Genomic DNA, 20,890 nt, shown 5'->3' on the forward strand with positions numbered 1-20,890 from the left:
AAGCTTGGTCGCAAATGGGTCTTCCAAATGGACAATGACCCCAGTATACTTCCAAAGTTGTGGCAAAATGGCTTAAGGACAACAAAGTTGAGGTATTGGAGTGGCCATCACAAAGCCCTGACCTCAATCCTATAGAAAATCTGTGAGCAGAAATGAAAAAGTGTGTGCGAGAGGAGGCCTAGAAACCTGACTCAGTTACACCAGCTCTGTCAGGAGGAATGGGCCAAAATTCACCCAACTTATTGTGGGGAGCTTGTGGAAGGCTACCCGAAATGTTTGACCCAAGTTAAACAATTTAAAGGCAATTCTACCAAAATATAATTGAGTGTACAGTGGGGAGAACAAGTATTTGATACACTGCCGATTTTGCAGGTTTCCTCCCTTACAAAGCATGTAGAGGTCTGTAATTTTGATCATAGGTACACTTCAACTGTGAGAGACGGAATCTAAACAAAAATCCAGAAAATCACATTGTATGATTTTTAAGTAATTAATTTGCATTTTATTGCATGACATAAGTATTTGATACATCAGAAAAGCAGAACTTATATTTGGTACAGAAACCTTTGTTTGCAATTACAGAGATCCTACGTTCCTGTGTTTCTTGACCAGGTTTGCACACACTGCAGCAGGGATTTTGGCCCACTCCTCCATACAGACCTTCTCCAGATCCTTCAGGTTTCGGGGCTGTCGCTGGGCAATACGGACTTTCAGCTCCTCCAAAGATTTTCTATTGGTTCAGATTGGAGACTGGCTAGGCCACTCCAGGACCTTGAGATGCTTCTTACGGAGCCACTCCTTAGTTGCCTGGCTGTGTGTTTCGGTCGTTGTCATGCTGGAAGACCCAGCTACGACCCATCTTCAATGCTCTTACTGAGGGAAGGAGGTTGTTGGCCAAGATCGCCGATACATGGCCCCATCCATCCTCCCCTCAATACGGTGCAGTCGTCCTGTCCCCTTGGCAGAAAAGCATCCCCAAAGAATGATGTTTCACCTCCATGCTTCACGGTTGGGATGGTGGGGTTGTACTCATCCTTCTTCTTCTTCCAAACACGGCGAGTGGGTTTAGACCAAAAAGCTCTATTTTTGTCTCATCAGACCACATGACCTTCTCCCATTCCTCTCTGGATCATCCAGATGGTCATTGGCAAACTTCAGACGGGCCTGGACATGGCTGGCTTGAGCAGGGGGACCTTGTGTACACTGCAGGATTTTAATCCATGACGGCGTAGTGTTACTATGGTTTTCTTTGAGACTGTGGTCCAGCTCTCTTCAGGTCATTGACCAGGTCCTGCCGGGTAGTTCTGGGCTGATCCCTCACCTTCCTCATGATCATTGATGCCCCACGAGGTGAGATCTTGCATGGAGCCCCAGACCGAGGGTGATTGACCGTCATCTTCAACTTCTTCCATTTTCTAATAATTGCGCCAACAGTTGTTGCCTTCTCCCCAAGCTGCTTGCCTATTGTCCTGTAGCCCATCCCAGCCTTGTGCAGGTCTACAATTTTATCCCTGATGTCCTTACACAGCTCTCTGGTCTTGGCATTGTGGAGAGGTTGGAGTCTGTTTGATTGAGTGTGTGGACAGGTGTCTTTTATACAGGTAACGAGTTCAAACAGGTGCAGTTAATACAGGTAATGAGTGGAGAACAGGAGGGCTTCTTAAAGAAAAACTAACAGGTCTGTGGAGGACGGAATTCTTACTGGTTGTAGGTGATCAAATACTTATGTCATGCAATAAAATGCAAATTAATTAGTTAAAAATATACAATGTGATTTTCGGATTTTTGTTTTAGATTCCGTCTCTCACAGTTGAAGTGTACCTATGATCAAAATTACAGACTCTAAATTACAGACCTCTACATGCTTTGTAAGTAGGAAAACCTGCAAAATCGGCAGTGTATCAAATACTTGTTCTCCCCACTGTATGTAAACTTCTGACCCACTGGGAATGTGATGAAAGAAATAATGATTTATTTCAGCTTTTCTCTACTTTTATTCTGAAATGTCACATTCTTAAAATAAAGTGGTGAACCGAACTGACCTAAAACCGGGAATTTTTACATGGATTAAATGTCAGGAATTGTAAAAAACTAAGTTGAAATTAGTTTGGCTAAGGTGTATGTAAACTGCCGACTTCAACTGTACATTATCAAGCATTTCACACATATCCAGATACTGACTGTTAGCACTTGGTGGTCTATTGCAGTTTCCCACAAGAATGGGCTTTAGATGAGGCAAATGAACCGGTAGCCATATTACTTCAACAGTATTTAACATTAGATCGTCTATAAGCTTTACAGGAATGTGGTTCTGAATATAGACCGCAACACTGCCTGCGTTGGCATTTGTCTTTTCGGTAGATGTTATAACCATGTATTGCTACCATTGTATCAAAGGTATTATCTAAGTGAGTTTCTCAAAGTCAGAATATGAATGTCATCTGTTACAAGCAAGTTATTGACTTTACGGACCTTGTTTCTTAGGCTACATCTGTTAATATGGGCTATTTTTAGCATATTTCTGGGTTGCTTGACTGTTTTTAATGCTTTACTGGGAAGCTTATCAAAGGTAGATTTACTCATGTTATTTACATTGGAGCTGATAGTGCAGAGTGAGCTGAATAAAGTGAGCTGAATAAAGTGGTCTTCCTACTATTGCACACCACCTCAGTGCTAACAGTGTAACTCTGGTTTACAGGCTCATGATTACTGCTTACAATAGCTGTAGGACAAACAGATTCGGTGCAATTAGGGGTACATAAATTAAATCACTTGCATTGTTTGCCAGTGCCCCTAAGATCATGTACATTTGATGCAGCATTATGACGACTCATTGTCACAACAGTAGGGACTAACTGAGCTGGTCTTGGATCATTTACCAGTCATTGTTTCAACGCAGCCTTGAAATGTGTGGACAGAGTCCAGGAGCCAAGATGATTTGGATGGACTCCGTCATTCCTGTAGAGTATCTTCTGTTTCCAGAAGGTGTCAAAGTTATCAATAAAAGTGACTCCAGCAGAGCTACAGTAGTCTTTTAGCCAGATGTGTAATGCCAGCAGTCTGTTGAATCTTTCACACGATGGCACTGGACCAGAAATTATTGGTAATTTTTTGGAGTCTTTTAATGCTAAAATCCATTTTCAAATTTTGCRAGCTAGCCCTCCTGATGTCATTTGACCCCACATTGACTACGACAGTGTCAGCTCCCAGCACCTGTGGTAGAACAGTTGGTAGCAGCCTTGTTATGTTCTATGAGCTTCGACATTTAGCTCAGGTGAATCCTGTTTCCATTGTTCATCCTTGATGCCTTCTACAATTTGATTGGAGTCCACCTGTGGTGAATTCAATTGATTGGACATGATTTGGAAAGGCACACAACTGTCTATATAAGGTCCCACAGTTGACAGTGCATTTCAGAGCAAAAACCAAGCCATGAGGTCAAAGGAATTGTCCCTAGAGCTCAGAGACAGGATTGTGTCGAAGAACAGATCTGGGGAAGGGTACCGCAGCATTGAAAGTACCCAAGAACACAGTGGCTTACATCATTCTTAAATGGAAGAAGTTTGCAGCCACCAAGACACTTCCTAGATCTGGCCGCCTGGCCAAACTGAGCAAACGGGGGACAAGGGCCTTGGTCAGGGAGGTGACCAAGAACCCGATGGTCACTCTGCTCCAGAGTTCCTCTGTGGAGATGGGAGATCTCTGCAGCACTCCACCAATCAGGCCTTGATGGTAGTGGCCAAACGGAAGCCACTCCTCTGTAAAAGGCACATGGAGTTTACCAAAAGGCTCCTAAAGGACTCAGACCAGACCAGAAAATCCTGTTTCTCATGATGAAACCAATATTGAACTCTAATCGCCTGAATGCCACAGGTGTATGACTGCTACATCTGGAAAAAACCCTGGCACCATCCTTACGGTGAAACRTGGTGGTGGCAGCATCATGCTGCGGGGATGTTTTTCAGCRGCAAAGACTAGGAGACTAGTCAGGATCGGAGAAAGATGAATGGAGCAAAGTACAGAGAGATCCTTGATGAAAACCTGCTCCAGGGTGCTCAGGACCTCAGACTGGGGTGTCTCAATGTCCTTGAGTGACCCAGCCAGAGCCCGGACTTGAACATCTCTGGAGAGACCTGAAAATAGCTGTGCAGCAACATTCCCCTTCCAACCTGACAGAGCTTGAGAGGATCTGCTGAGAAGAATGGGAGAAACTCCCATAATACAGGTGTGCCAAGCTTGTAGCTTAGACTCAAGACTGTAATTGCTGCCAAAAGTGTTTCAACAAAGTACTGAGTAAAGGGTCTGAATACTTATGTAAATGTGATATTTCCATTTTTAATACATTTGCAAAAAAATATATATATAATAAAAAATGTTTTTCGCTTTGTCATTATGGAGCATTGTGTGTAGATTGACGAGGGGGAAAAAACAACTTATTACATTTTAGCATAAGGCTGTAATATTACAAAATGTGGATAAAGTCAAGGGGTCTAAATACTTTCTGAATGCACTTTGTGTGTGTGTGGGTTTTGTGGGAAAGAGTAAGTATGTAGTGCATATATACACTGTGTACAAAACATTAAGAACACCTGCACATGACTTAGACTGACCAGATGAATACAGGTGAAAGCTTTGATCCCTCACTTGTTTAATCCATTTCAATCAGAGTAGATGAAGGGGGAGGAGACAGGTTAAAAAATGATTTTTAAGTCCTGAGACATGGATAATGCATGTGTGCCATTCAGAGGGTGAAGGGGCAAGACAAAATATTTAAGTGCATTTGAACAGAGTATGGTAGTAGCTGTCAGGCGCACCGGTTTGTGTCAAGAACTGCAACGCTGCTGGGTTGTTCCACGCTCAACAGTTTCCCGTGTGTATCAAGAATGGTTCACCACCCAAAGGACATCCAGCCAACCGGACAACTATGGGAAGCATTGGAGTCAACATGGGCCAGCATCCCTGTGGAACGCTTTCGACATCTTGTAGAGTCCATCCCCTAACGAATTGAGGCTGTTCTGAGGGCAAAAGGGGGGTGCAACTCAATATTAGGAAAGTGTTCTTAATGTTCTGTAGACTCAGTGTATAGTGTGAGCGTGCATCGAGTCAGTGGAAGATAGGGTCATTGCAGATAGCCATAATTAAATGGTTACTCGGACTATTTAGCATTCTTATGGCTTAGGGAAGCTGTCTCGGAGCCTGTTGGTCCGAGAGCCTGTGCTTCGGTTGMGTTTGCCGGACGATAGCAGAGTGAACAGTCTAGGTCTTGGGTGGCTAGAGTTTCTGGCAATTTTTCAGGCCTTCCTCTGACACCGCCTGATATAGAAGTCCTGGATGGCAGGGAGCATTTGCAATACCATGCCAAATCTTTTCAGCCTCCTGAGGGGGAAGAGGTGCTGTAAATGCCCTCTTCACAACTGTGCAGGTGTGTGTGGACCATGTTAAGTTCTTAGAGTTGTGGACACAGAGGAACTTGAAGGCCTCGACCCACACCACTACAGCCCCATTGATGTGGATGGGGGAGTGATCCCCCCCTTTCTTCTGCAGTCCACGATCAGCTCCTTGGGCTTACTGGCATTGAGGGAGAGGTTGTTATCCTGGCACCACACTGCTAAGTCTCCGACCTCCTCCCTGTAGGCCGTCTCATCGCCGTCGGTGATTAGGCCTACCAACGTTGTGTCGTCAGCAAACTTGATGGTGTTGGAGTCATGCGTGACCATGCACCGAGCTTTAGTCTGTAAATGGCACTCACATAGTTATTTCCCCGCTTGTCCAAATGGGAGAGGGCAGTGTGAAGTGCAATTAAGATTGCGTCATCTGTGGATCTGTTGGGGCGAATTGTGAATTGGAGTGGGTCCAGGGTGTCTGGGATGATGTTGATTGTGTCATGTCCAGCTTTTCAAAGCACTTCATAATTACAGATGTGAGTGCTACAGGGTGATAGTCATTTAGGCAGGTTAACTTAGAGTTATTGTGAACAGTTTGAAACATGTTGGGTTTACAGACTGGAACAAGGAGAGATTGAAAACGTCAGTGAAGACACTCACCAGCTGGTCTGCCAATGATTTGAGAATGTGCCCTGGTATTCCGTCTGACCCGGTGGCCTTGCGAGCGTTAACCTGTTTAAAAGTTGTACTCACATTGGCCACGAAGAGCGGGATCATACAGTCATTTGGAAAAAGGGCTTTCACACAAGACTAGCTTGTTTGGGAGTTCTCCATCACTGGACATCTCACGACTGGGTTTCCCTTTGTAATCCGATAGAACCTGCAAGCTCTGCGTCAGAGCCGGTGTAATTAGATTCCACCTTCCTCCAATATTGTCCTTTAGCATGTTTGATGTCTCAGAGGTCGGAGCGGGCTTTCTTGCATGTGTCCATGTCCCGTTTCTTGTAAACAGTAGCTCTAGCCTTTGGCCCAGCGCGGATATTGCCTGTAATCCATGGTTTTTGGTTTGGATATGTTTGTATAGTCACTGTGGGGACGACGTTGTCTATGCACTTATTATTGAAGCCCTGGTAAAGTGGTAAACTCCTCAATGCTATTGGGTGAATTCTGGAACATATCCCAGTCTGTATTAGCAAAACAGAATTCAAATCAAATGTATTTATATAGCCCTTCGTACATCAGCTGATATCTCAAAGTGCTGTACAGAAACCCAGCCTAAAACCCCAAACAGCAAGCAATGCAGGTGTAGAAGCACGGTGGCTAGGAAAAACCTTTTTTATTGTAGCCTTGCGTCTGCTTACATCGGACCACTTCTGTATTGAGCGCATCACTGGTACATCCTGTTTGAGCTTTTGGTGTGAACAGGAAACAGGAGAATAGCGTCATGACAGATTTGCTGAAAGGAGGGCCTTGTATGCGTTTCTGTGGGTAGAATAAAAGTGGTCTAGAGTTTTAGTACCCCTAGTGGCTCAGGAGACGTGTTGGTAAATGTGAGGTACAACGGTTTTAAGTCTCCCAGCTTTAAAGTCTCCGCCCACCAGAAACATTGCCTCTGGGTGAGTGGTTCTTGTTTTTTTATGGCCCTAYATATAGTTTGTTGAGTGCCTTAGCGGTGTAGGTTCTATGAGGGATTTAGACATTCGTGAAAAATTACGGATGACAACTCTTGGTAGATTATGCAGCTTACCTAGAGGTATTCTTTATCAGGTGAGCAAAAGCTTAAGATTTCGTTCACAACGGAAGCAGCGCACTAGTTGTTTATGAAGAGGCACACCCCTCCCCTTTGAACTTGCCCGAGGCCGCCTTTGTCCAATCATGCCGCTGCATGGAGAAACCCCTGAGTTCTAGGTATAGTCATCCATCCACATCTCTGCAAGACATACAATATTGCAGCTTTTCAAGTTTGTCTGATGGAAGAGCTTTGTTCGAGAGTCTCTTATCTTATTCTCGATTGACTGGACATTTGCCAAAAGAACAGAGGGGAGTGCCAGTCGATTTCCTCGTCGTCTCAGTCTCACAAGGAAGCCGGCTCGTCTACGGCGTCTACACCTGCAGCGTTTTGGTAGCCCACAAAACAAAGGCATGAACAAGGGAACATCTGAGTCGATGTTGAATTCGAAATCAAGGTTACCAACTGTCGATCTGATGTCCAGAAGTACTTGGCGGTCATGTGATAATAGTATGAACTTTCTGTACAAAAGAAGTTAAGATAAACATGAAAAAAAAGTCCCTAAACAGCCATATCCGTCAGCGGCATCTCGAATCACATCCGTACGTATTCCCGTCTGTGTAGGTGTGTGTTATCATCCATACTTACTGGACTCTCCATCCTCTCCCTTGCTGGCAGAGCCGGTGAAGAACACGCTGCCATCCTCGGCCACAAGCAGGGCGTGTGAGCCGTCGTGGCCCACCGAGAACTGGATGATCTTAGGGGACTTGGTGACAGGCAGCTCCACCCATTTACCTGCCGACGGACCACCTTGCTTGATGCCAAGGCTCTGATACTTCCCTGTGTAGTAGATCTGAGGGAGGGAGGGGCAGGATGGAGAGGGAGAGAGAGAGAAAATATTTAAAAAGGAACTGTTATGAAAAACTAAACTTTAACGGTTGAAAACCTGTAACTTTACCATGGTCTCACACCGGACGCTTCGGCTGAAAAAGAGTGTTCTGATTATCACAACATCAGTGAAGCACAAAAGCTAATTGGCTCAAGTTGGTTAGCTTACTACCACTCCAGACACAAATGAGAGCAAACCTCACTGGACCACTTTACTTGCTGTAGCAGAGCTGCTTAGACTGTTTTCAAGTTGTTTAGACCGGTGAGTGACTGTTTCCAGAAAGAATGTACATACACATCCCACGTGCGAAGACACACAAGAAACACTCACATCAAAGCATGCCTCCAAGTCTCAAATCTCATTTTCAGACGCATTTCTTAATGAGGAGGAAATCGCAGGCAAAAATCATCCAATTCAGCCCCTCTAAAAATGTTGGCCAAATCACCTTAACACTCGTGGGATGTTAAGGCCTATTTGGATAGGGCTAAATTGAAATGTTTCTTACAGAAAGAAAAATGAAGAGCATATGCACAACCATTGTAGCAATTGGAAGGGAACAGTTTGGAAATAATGGGATAATTATCAGACCAAAGTTGGACATAACAGTTCACCTGACACAAGACAATCCAAATATTACACTGTTTTTTTTTTAGAGACTACTGGAAAATGTGGGGTAGGTGCAATGTGGGGTAGGTGCAAGCGGCCACACACCTCACTAAAGTGTGCATAGTTCCCTAAGCAATTTTAATGCACTTTTATGACTCAAAGAAGAGTCTTCAACTATAAGGTACTTTGAGCTCTACTAGCTGTGCCGTTGAGGAACTAGAGCAGGCACACCGTGCTTGGTAACACTGTCATAACCATGTCATAACAGCTAATATAACGTGTCATAACCTTTCATAATATGGTCAGAAAACTGTCATGACATATTTAGACCATGTTGTGACACATATTGCCTTATTTTATGGCTGGTTATGATACCTACATAAGAGTGTCAAAAACCCACAAAACAGAAGGCAAAACATTCCATTACACGATAGCCTACTTGTCAACAGGATGTTCATGTTACATAACATTTTATGAAACATATCCAATATTATATTATCATTGTAATTGTGCACACATCGATGTCAGACATCTACCCCAATGCTCCATTGCTGATGACTAGGATGAATGAAGGAGAAGATTTAAGGAGCAGGACAAGACACCCTCTTTTTGACTGATGACTGACATAAGGGCATCTACGTGATGGGCCCATCTGGCTTATATGATTATGGTGGTCATAATGCTTCTTGACAGAGTCATAAGGTGTATTTTCTTAGTCCAAGTAAAGTGACAGGACGGTCATCATTTTTTAGGACAGTGTAATAAAGGGTATTTTCTACAAGTTATTTAAAATATGCTGAAAAAAATACATAAAGTGTTACGTTGTTTTTTCGTTTGGAACACAACCCTGCATCCCCCATCACACAATTACTGTAGTCCAAAAAACGTTCCATTATAAATCACAATCTGGGTCAGGTGGGCATGATTTGAAAGCCTGTTCCATTTCCAACATGACAAGCTAAGTTATGAAATACCATCTTGCAATGTTTTAGGCTTTCACAAAGCAACTCAGAGAAATGGATGGAAATGTTGGCGCATATAGAAAGGGGTCATGAGTGCGTTCACGTGCGTGTGCAGCGGCTCATTTTCTTATAAGCAATAAACAAACATAGGCTCATTCTGTTCAAAACAAACCAGGGTATGACCACATACAAACATTGTGATCATAAAAGTTGACACTATATGACATGAGGTTTATGATCTGGAAACGCACAGTTGGATTCACAGAGGTTTGGTTTATAACATCAAAGTGGTATTTATTATAATCCTCAACGTCTCATCATTCAGAATACATTGAGTGCTCTTAATTTACAGCATTTCCCTCGCTCAGACATAATTTTTTTTGCAAAAGTTGCCCGATTACCCGGGAGGGATGGGACTTGAAGGTAACTGTGAATTCAATGTTGCATGTGGGCCAATACCCCCCGCCACATCTGGATGACATTTTTGCTGCACTGGCTGGTGGGAAACACTTCAGTAAAATTGACCTGAAACAGGCTTACCTGCAGCTACCTGTTGAAAAGAGCACCAAACAGTACCTGACAAACACACACAAAGGTCTATACAGSWAWWACCGCCTGGTTTTTGGCATTTCATCAGCCCCAGCCATTTGGCAACGAACTATTGACCACATCTTTCAAGAAATCCCAGGAACCCAATGTGTCCTGGATGACATGATCATAACAGGATGCAGACACAAAGATCACATGGCTAACCTGGAAAAGGTCCTGAGAAGACTGAAAGAGTATGGACTACAGGCAAACTTACAGAAGTGTGAGTTCTTAACTTCTCACGCAGTCACCAACCTGATCGGGTAGCCTGATTATTTTCGTATGAGCGGTCTTCATGTGCAAAGTATTCATTCTCATGAGCATAGCTTCCACATGTATGTACAATAAGCCACTCTGTCTATCCCGCTCTGTCTTTCCCCACCCCTTTCATTGTGTAACAAGCGGTCATATCGGGTTAGTCCCCTAAGACGCTGTGTTTCATTGCATTATGTTAATAATCAATCTCTATAACTGTGGTGTGTTTATGTAATTCTGTGTGATTATTTAGTTAGTAAATAAAATAATTTATCAATTTGTGTGTCGCTGATTTTACATTTAGGTTATGGGTCGTGCAGATTTACGGTGTCAACGATGTTCAGAATGAAACTGATGAGGTAATGATACATTAATTGATGGCTGGTTATGTAATGCTATATTCTGATATATTCTTGAGTTAATTCGGGAACGTAACTCATTAAACAAATTTTTCCCGGGGTGCCCAAGTTAGTACTGACTTAATTGTTACATGATTAATTGAATCACATAATTTAACAGTTAATTGATTTGATAAATAACAGTCATCACATTAAATGGTTGTCACGTCAGACAGTATTGTAATCTCCTGGCCAAACAACTGTAATTTTAGACCCTGTTAAATCTAAAATACTGAACATTTTTGTTAAGAAACTGAACCAAGCACTAGCAGTCATTTTGGCTCTGGCAACATTGGTTCGATTGTGACTGGCACCATATGGGTGGGCCCAAAGCCATAGGGTATGGCAAGGCTGGATCCCTGTGACAATATGTAGCATTTACAAACTGTATAGGCACAGAGAGATGGTAGAACATCTTTGGTATCGGTTTGTTCCAATCATTTAATATCTATGAATTAGAATGGTGCTGGAGGGATTGCAGCCGTTTTATGGGCTCCTAACCAATTGTGCTATTTTGTGTTTTTTCCTCGCTGATCAACTTTTTTTTGTACATGATGTTTCTATCCATTATTTCCTATGACTGAAAATAGCTTCTGCACATCAAACCAGCAATCACTAACCTCGAAAGGTATGAATAGTTTCAATGATTTGCCGGCAAAGGACATACTGTTCATCCGGACCAGGCCCAAATCCCCAAACTCGAAAGAGAGCAGCTTATAGAGGCCGTGCGTGATACCTGATGAGGCTACGTCGCCAGGTGAATAAACGCCTTTACCCCCCGTTATATTGACAAATTTGCTATAACTGGAGAATAACTGGACAGCTTCGCTCGAGACTATCCTATCACGTGATCTGAAAACTGTAATTGTTGGTCGTGGTCTGGTTGAACGGCACGACAGAATGGCAGCATATTTTTTTATTTATTTTATTAACTTTATTTACCGGTAGGCAATTGAGACACGTTCTCATTACAATTGCGACTGATAAATTGCATATGGTAACTCACTTCATTATTAGTGCATCGATGAATCGTCCCCACTGTATATTTTCTGGGTGATTTAAATATTGACCGACTTTCATCAAGCTGCCCACTCAAGAAAGCTTCAAACTGTAACCAGTACCTACAACCTGGTTCAAGTTATGAGTCACCCTACAAGGTAGTTACAAAAAGGACAAGAATGAATCAACATCTATTTACTAACGCTGCAGAAATTTGCTTTAAAGCAGTATCAAATCCATCATATGTAGTGATCCAAATATGTAGCCATATCTAGGAAAACCAAAGTTCCAAAGATATTTTTGTTGTTGCAGATTTACTTTAGTGCCTTATTGCAAACAGGATGCATTTTTTTCTGTACAGGCTCCTTCTTTTCACTCTGTCATTTAGGTTAGTATTCTGGAGTAACTACAATGTTGATGATCCATCCTCAGTTTTCTATCACAGCCATTAAACTAACTGTTTTAAAGTCACCATTGGCCTCATGGTGAAATCCATGAGCGGTTTCCTTTCTCTCTGGACGCCTGTATCTTTGTAGTGACTGGGTATTTGATACATCATCCAAGGTAATAATAACTTCACCATGTCAAAGGGATATTCAATGTCTGCTTTTCTTATATTTTACCCATCTACCAATAGGTGCCCTCCTTGGCGAGGCATTGGAAAACCTTATTTGTCTTTGTGGTTTAATCTGTGTTTGAAATTCTCTGCTTGACTCTGGGACCTTACAGATAATTGTGTTAAGCACTTTATTGCACATAGAGTGATTGCATGTACTTATGTGACTTTCTCGCATATTTTTACTCCTGAACTTATTTGGGCTTGCCATAACAAAGGGGTTGAATACTTATTGACTTAGACTTTTCAGATTTACATTTTTAATTCATTTGTCAATATTTCTAAAAACATAATTCCCTTGACATTATGGGGTATTGTGTCTAGGCCAGTGACAATCAGAATTTAATCAATTTTAAATTCAGGCTGTAACAAAAAGTAAAGGGGTGTAAATACTTCTGAAGGCACGAATACATCCACACTGAGCTTAAGGCTAGAGCTCCGCTTTCAAGGAGCGTGACACTAATCCGGAGGCTTACAAGAAATCCCGCTACGCCCTCCGTCAAACATAAAAGGCAATTCGTCATATAAAGGACTAAGATCGAATCCTACTACACCGGCTCCGACAATTGTGGGATGTGACAGGGCATGCTAACTATCACAGATTAAAAAGAAACACAGCCGTGAGCTGTCCAGTGACGCGAGCATACCAGACGAGCTACACTGAACAAAATATAAATGCAACACCTAAATTGTTGGTCCTTTGTGTCATAAGGTGAAATAAAGCATCCAGAAACATTCCATATGTACAAAAAGCTTATTTTACGCTCATGTTGGTGCACAATTGTGTTTACATCCCTGTTAGTGAGCATTTCTCCATTGCCAAGATAAATCCATCTACCTGACAGGTGTGGCATATCAAGAAGCTGATTAAAACAGCAGGATATTACACAGGTGCACCTTGTGCTGGGGGCAATAAAAGGCCACTAAAATGTGCAGTTTCACAACACAATTCCACAAATGTCTCAAGTTGAGGGAGAGTGCAATTGGCATGCTGACTGCAGGAATTTAAGTTAATTTAACTAATCTGCATGCTCGTCGTCTTACCAAGGGTCTTGACCTGACTGCAGTTCGGAGTCGTAGCCAACTTCAGTTGGAAATTCTCACTTTAGATGGCCACTGGCACACTGGAGAAGTGTGCTCTTCACAGATTAAATCTCGGTTTCAACTGTAACGGGCAGATGGCAGACGTGTGGGTGAGCGGTTCTTATGTCAACATTATTTTAAAAAGTCTCCAATGGTGGTGTGGGGTTAAGGTATGGGCAGGCATAAGCTACGGACAACGAACACAACTGCATTTTATCGACTGCAATTTGAATGCACAGAGATACCGTGACGGGTCGTGCCATTCATCCGCTGCCATCACCTCCTGTTTCAGCATGATAATAACAGCCCCATGTCACAAGGATCTGTACACAATTCCTGGAAGCTGAAAATGTCCCAATTCTCCCATGGCCTGATTACTCACCTTCCGGCAATATCCATCTACTTTGCACAGCCATTGAAGAAGTGGACAACATTCCACAGGCAGCAATCAACAGCATAATCAACTCTATGTGAAGGAGATGTGTCACGCTGCATGAGGCAAATTGTGGTCACACCAGATACGGACTAGTTTTCGGCTCCTTGTACCATACATAGTGAAGTATCCAGAAGAGAAATGTACTTTTTCTTCGCAGCTCAGAAGCGAACACACATCAACATCTTTGAAAATGCCAATAAACACAAAGCTCTAACGGAAATGCGAGTAGTTTACTGTCATTCCAGGTGCTGAAGTTGGCTTGCTAGCTAGCAAGTGAAATAAAACTTTACTCAGCCTGCATAGCAACCACTCRTGAGAACAGACGACTAGACCTTTTGCATAACATAATTAATGACTGGTCGCGTCTGTGRCAACATGACTAAAAGAACCAACAAYCAGATTTTTTTATCAGACTATTTCCTCTAGAAGAAGAATGAAATAGTGTGAATKTACTTATCGAAATAATGGTTTTAGTAAAATTTGAACTGAATGTCGAGCCATGTGTCTATGTGTTCGTTTAAGAAAWTAGGCATAAGAGGCAGTGCACCAAAAATATATAGCAACGGGTAACGCTTTGCAACGGAAAACTATTGGACAATTCCATGTTAGTCTATCCCCGTTTCGCCTCCATTTGGTTCTTAGTAWATACACTGGTGGTCACRTGACTGAAGTAGCTCAAATGTGTTAACTTCAAGCAGATGTTGTTGTGTTAGGGAGCGTTAATGGACTTGTGTGAGGCAGAAGGAGTGTGTGTTTGTGTGTGTGTATATAATGAGGAAGAACAGACCGAGCAGAGCCCTTGTKTCGCTGGTCACATCAGATTAGAATGACGATTGCCTGCTTCTCGAATTCAACCTTCTTTGCACCCACAGCAACACACATGCATCTCAGTTTGTACAGTTCTGGTGATCTTACCTTTCCTGAGGCCGTTTTCATCAAAGCAAAYTCCCTGCCTGCTCCCAGCAATGCTGCCTCCTCGTCAAACCCTGTACCTTGAAAACACAAAAACACATTTTGATATGAGAAACACAGACGCACAAATTCACACACCCAGAAATGTATTACAGGAACTCACACGTGGAGACCGGTGCATTGCAATCCCTGGAATGGAATGAATCRAAAGGTATGGTGGTTTGYGTTTATTCCATTCCAGACATTACAATAAGTCCATCMTCTGATTCAGTGACAACAGTCTCTACCTAAAAACACACATATGATTATGCCTCATGCCAATATTTGACAGAGTGAGAAGGTGAAGTTTCCCTAGACACTGATCTTGGTTGAGTTTAGCATTTCCCCCGCTAATGGTTAAGGTTAGGATTGGGGGAAGGGAAGCTGACCATAGATCTGTACCTAGGGGAAACTTTACCCGAGAGCAGTCAGTAGGACTCACTGATGATGTGAAGGTCTTTCTCCAAGTCAAACAGAGAGATGCCGCAGGCATGGAGACACTTCCTGGCCAGTTTCAGCTGAAGCTCCTGCTGCAGTGCTGGGTCTGTACTGGTCGCGTAGATCCGCACCACAAACCCATCCTGAGGGAAACATGGCAATTTCTGTAACTTTATCTCAAAATGTCCTGGTTTTCCAGAAATCCTGGTTGGACGATTCCTAGAATCAGGAGAGAATAAGCAGGAAATCYAGAATCCGCCCACCCAGGATTTCTGGAATACCTGAGGGTTTTAAGGAACATTACTGGAATTTTGAAAACCTAGTCCTGAGTAACACACATATGAACACGTAAAGTCAGGTATTCCTGACATGCAAAGAGATTTGGATATGACGATTTTGACAACCATACACTGTGTGTGTTTGTGCATGGAGACACACCCCTAGCTAGCTAGCTATGGCATCAGGTCACAACATACCAGTTGGGTTGGACCCTGGCTTAGGTTTGTGCAATATTGTATGTTTTGAGAGCAATGCATGGCCGTTGCTGTGGGGAGAGAAAAGTGTGTGCTTGAGATTCTATTTCTATGATGTCTCTCCCACTCTCTGCTCTGATAGCCTTGCAGGCTCATGTCTATCTCCATTATTGCACTTCATTAATTATTCAAAATGATTTATCATTTAAGTATACCATTAGTAGCCGTCTATTTACCACCACCAAACGGATGATGGCACTAAGACCGCACTCAACGAGCTGTATAAGGCCATAAGCAAAGAAGAAAACGCTCATCCAGAAGTGGGGCTCCTAGTGGCCGGGGACATTAATGCAGCCAAACTTAAATCAATTTCACCTAATTTCTACCAGCAAGTCACATGAGCAACCAGAGCGGGGAAAAAAACTCTACCATCTTTACTTCACACACAGAGATGCATACACAGAGATGCATACACAGCTCTCCCTCACCCTCCATTTGGCAACTCTGACTATAATTATATCCTCATTCCTACTTACAAGCAAAAACTAAAAACAGGAAGAAACCAGAGACTTGCTTAATACGGAAGTGGTCAGCTGACATGGATGCTACGCTACAGGACTGTTGTGCTAGCACAAAATTGGAACATGTTCCGTGATTCATCCAATGGCATTGAGGAGTACACCATCTCCGTCACCGGCTTCATCAATAAGTGCATCGATGACGTTGTTCCCACAGTGACCGTACGTACATTTCCCAACCAGAAGCCATGGATTACAGGCAACATCCGCACCGAGCAAAAGGTTAGAGCTGTCGCTTTCAAGGAGCAGGACACTAATCCGGACGCTTAAAAAAAAAAACGCTCGTCGGATGTGGCAGGGCTCCAAAAATATTACGGACTACAAATGGAAACCCAGCCACGAGCTACCCAGTGACGTGAGTCTATCAGACGAGCTAAATGCCTTTTATGCTCGCTTCGAGGCAAACACTTCAGCATGCAAGAGAGCACAAGCTGTTCCGGACAACTGTGATCATGCTCTCCGTAGACGATGTGAGCAAAACCTTTAAACAGCTCAACATTCACAAAGCCGTGGGGCCAGATGGATTACCAGGATGTGTACTCAAAGCCTGCGTGAACCAACTGGAACGTGTCTTCACTGACATTTTCAAGCTCTCCCTGACCGAATCTGTAATACCCACGTTTCAAACAGACCACCATAGTCCCTGTGCCCAAGAAAGTGAAGGTAACCTGCCTAAATGATTACCGCCCTGTAGCGCTCACGTCGTTAGCCATGAAGTGCTTTGAAAGGCTGGTCAAGGCTCACAACACCATAATGCCGGAAACCCACTCCTACTCGCATACCGCCCCAACCGATCAACAGATGACGCAATCTCAATCACACTCCACACTGCCCTTTCCCACCTGGACAAAAGGAACACCTATGTGAGAATGCTATTCATTGATTACAGCTCAGCATTCAAAACCATAGTGCCATCAAAGCTCATCACCAAGCTAAGGACCCTGGGACTAAACACCTCCCTCTGCAACTGGATCTTGGACTTCCTGATGGGACGTCCCCAGGTCGTAAGGGCAGGCAACAACACATCTGCCATGCTAATCTTCAACACTGGGACACCTCAGGGGTGAGTGCTTAGTCCCCTCCTGTACTCCCAAGACTGTGTGGCCAAGCATGACTCCAACACCGCCATTAAGATTGCTGACGACACAACGGCGGTAGGCCTGATCACCGACAATGATGAGACAGCCTATAGGGAGGTCATCAGACACCTGGCAGTGTGGTGCCAGGAGAACAACCTCTCCGTCAATGTGAGCAAGACAAAGGAGCGGATCGTGGACTACAGGAGAAGGAGGGCTGAACAGGCCCCATTTAACATTGACGAAGCGGAGCGGGTCTAGAGTGTCCACATCACCAACGAACTATCATGGTCCAAACACACCAAGACAGTCCTGAAGAGGGCATGACAACACCGTTTCCCCCTCAGGAGACTGAAAAGATTTGGCATGGGTCCCAGATTCTTAAAAAGTTCTACAGCTGCACAATTGAGAGCATCCTCATGGGAGAATGGGAGAAACTCCCCAAATACAGGTGTGCCAAGCTTGTAGCGTTATACCCGAAGACTTGCAGTTGTAATCGATGCCAAAGGTGTTTCAACAAAGTACTAAGTAACGGGTCTGAATACTTATGTAAATGTGATTCATTTTTTATTTATTTATACATTTGCAAAAAAATCTAAAAACACGTTTTTGCTTTGTCGTTATGAGGTATTGTTTGTTGRTTGATGAGGGGGAAAAAAAGATTTAATCCATTTTAGGATAAGGTTATAACGTAACAAAATGTGGAAAAAGTCAARGGGTCTGAATACTTTCCGAATGCACTGTGTGTCATCCCCAACAGTGTTTGGGATTAGTTACTAGAAAAATCTAATTCATTCTAAAATAATCTTCAATCTGATCAGAAACATCTTGGTCACGGCTTGAATTTCCTAAATGGTTTACAGTAAAAATTATAAGAGAGCAGGCTACGCCATAGCCTGGCCCCTCTGCGACACGACAACATTTTATGCACTTKTGAAATGTAGGCTAAGCACCATTGTTTTCATCCACTTACGACTAGGAGAAATTAAAATATCGGCCTACCATTTTGTAATGTCAACCAATGAAATCAATCATTTGTCCCAATTGATAATCGAACACACTGCGGCCATGTGCCAGCGCATTGATCAAGAAATGTAAATCCTGCCTCTATACAATGCGTTATGAAAATGCATAATCTATATGAATATGCATACACAATTATGAGTAGGCCTAGACAAGGCTATTTGATTAATAAGTTCATGATCATATATCATCTGGAATGGGGAAATTATTTTCAAAAGGTTTTCTGTCAGAAATTCCCTTACGGTAGGAAAGGTAGACTAATGAATAATAAAGGTAGGGAATAGATTTGTTTCTATAAGTAGACAATCCCTTTAGCCTATACTAATGTGTCATCCTGTGAAATTGACATTGCTGCACAGCCTCATACAAATGTATTTTATTTTAATTCAAAATCTTTTCAGCTGCCAGTGTGACCCCGGCATAGAGATGAAAAGCTAGATGGCACACTTGTCACTAGACAGTGGGCTTTGCTATCACAGAAGACATCAATGGCAAAGATCAGAGGGGAACCCTCTACTCAATTTTATGGACAGCTGTCATGACAATTCTCCAAAACAGCTTTCTTCACTCGCTCGAGAACTAAATGAGGAAATAAGTTGCTTCATTTCATAACAGGATGCAATCTGAAATAAAGTTCATAATGGGAGGATATTCATTCAACTTCGGCAACAAATTTGCACATTTGTTGTAATTAAAATGACTTCAGAAACTATTGTCAACTTTGATTTTTTTTTTTTGTGCAATCCTAAAACGCTATTTTCCTACTTAGTTATTTTCCTGGCCCCTTGGTTATGCCCTGTTTACATCCCAAATTTGTAGTCTGTTGCAATTCTGCGAAAGTAAATCATTTCAATAGGAACCGTCTACAATGAAGTGGCATCGCAGGGCCACCTAGCATCCGAGGCTCCATTGAGAAAAGCATGCCGCATACATAGCATTTCTTCAAACTCTGCATCGTCTTCAGTCTGGCCAGAGTCCGTCAATAGAACAGGAAGTTACCAAAGCACAGAATGAGGTACTATAAACGAGTAGTCTTAATAGTAATGTTGAACGCAATGTCAAGCCAATTACACTGAACAAAAATATAAACACAACATGTAAAGTGTTGGGTCCCAGGTTTCATGAGTTGAAATAAAACATCCCAGAAAAGTTCCATACGCACAAAAAGCTTTGTGCAAATGTGCACACATTTGTTTGCATCCCTGTTGGTTAGCATTTCTCCTTTACCAAGATAATCCATACACCTGACAGGTGTGGCATATCGAGAAGCTGATTAAACCCCATGATCATTACACAGGTGCACCTTGTAAATGGGGACAATAAAAGTCCACTAAAATGTGCAGTTTTGTCACACAACAATGCCGCAGATGGCTCAAGTTGAGGAAATGCAATTGGCATGCTGACTGCAGGAATGTCCACCAGAGCTGTTGCCAGAGAATGAAATGATAATTTCTCTACCATAAGCTGCCTCCAATGTCATTTTAGAGAATTTGGCAGTACGTCCAACCGGCCTCACAACCGCACACCACATGTAACCACGCCAGCCGAGACCTCCACATCCAGCTTCTTACCCCTGCGAGATCATTTGAGCCGAGGAACATTTGTCTGTAATAAAGCCACTTTGTGGGGAAAAACTCAGATTGGCTGGGCCTGGCTGCCAAGTGGGTGGGCCTGGCTGCCAAGTGGGTGGCCCTATGCCCTTCAAGTCCACCCATGGAACAACAAAAAAATGGGTGCAACCCTGCCCAGTCATGTGAAATCCATAGATTAAGAAGGATAAGGCCTGTGTGCGGAGATGGGATGACTGATAACGCTCGTAGAAGGGACTTTTCCGGACCATGGCTGATGTGTGGTGTGCTTTGTGAATATGTGTGTGGTGCTCAGCTGCCAAGGCATCACCCAGGTGGATGCTACACTTAGGCCATTGAGGACTAGATACCTATGGAGCTGTTACTACAGAGGAACTGTGCACCGAGACAGCAAGGTGCCCTGATGAAGACTAGAGCTCCTGACCTGTCTGTAAGACTGACCGTTTCTCTTGGCCATAACATCAATGCCCTCCCATTCAAGCCAACTGCCCAACAGCTCCACTCAGGCCAACAGCTGATGAACATTACCAGCCATTGTCATTGCTTATGACCGGTCGTTTTCTGTGTGGAATATAGTCACAATTCAGCTTGTTGTTGCCAGTTGTACAATGTATTTGTATTTATTATGGATCCCCATTAGCTGTTGCCAAGGCAGCAGCTAATCTTTCTGGGGTCCAGCAAAATTAAGGCAGTTACACAATAAAATGTAGGCCTTGAAGTAAATAAAACATTCTTTCTCATAGATAGTAGCTTAGGCTACCTGTTTGATTTGTCCGGCTACGCTGGTGTCTTGTTTTCTCATGCGTTCCGTTACCTC

The 20,890-nt window shown here is 43.1% G+C and overlaps 1 protein-coding gene across 1 annotated transcript in view; it reads right to left on the reverse strand.

Annotated features, from left to right (window-relative positions):
• The window catches only part of LOC111959629 (MYC binding protein 2), a 236,902-nt gene that overhangs the window by 154,024 nt on the left and 61,988 nt on the right, over positions 1–20,890 (reverse strand). The window contains 3 exon segments of the mRNA XM_023981339.2: positions 7,762–7,966; positions 14,861–14,937; positions 15,339–15,477. Coding sequence (XP_023837107.1) covers positions 7,762–7,966; positions 14,861–14,937; positions 15,339–15,477 — 421 coding nt within the window.

Source organism: Salvelinus sp. IW2-2015, linkage group LG36, assembly GCF_002910315.2.
Source record: "Salvelinus sp. IW2-2015 linkage group LG36, ASM291031v2, whole genome shotgun sequence".
NCBI classification, from domain to species: domain Eukaryota; kingdom Metazoa; phylum Chordata; class Actinopteri; order Salmoniformes; family Salmonidae; genus Salvelinus; species Salvelinus sp. IW2-2015.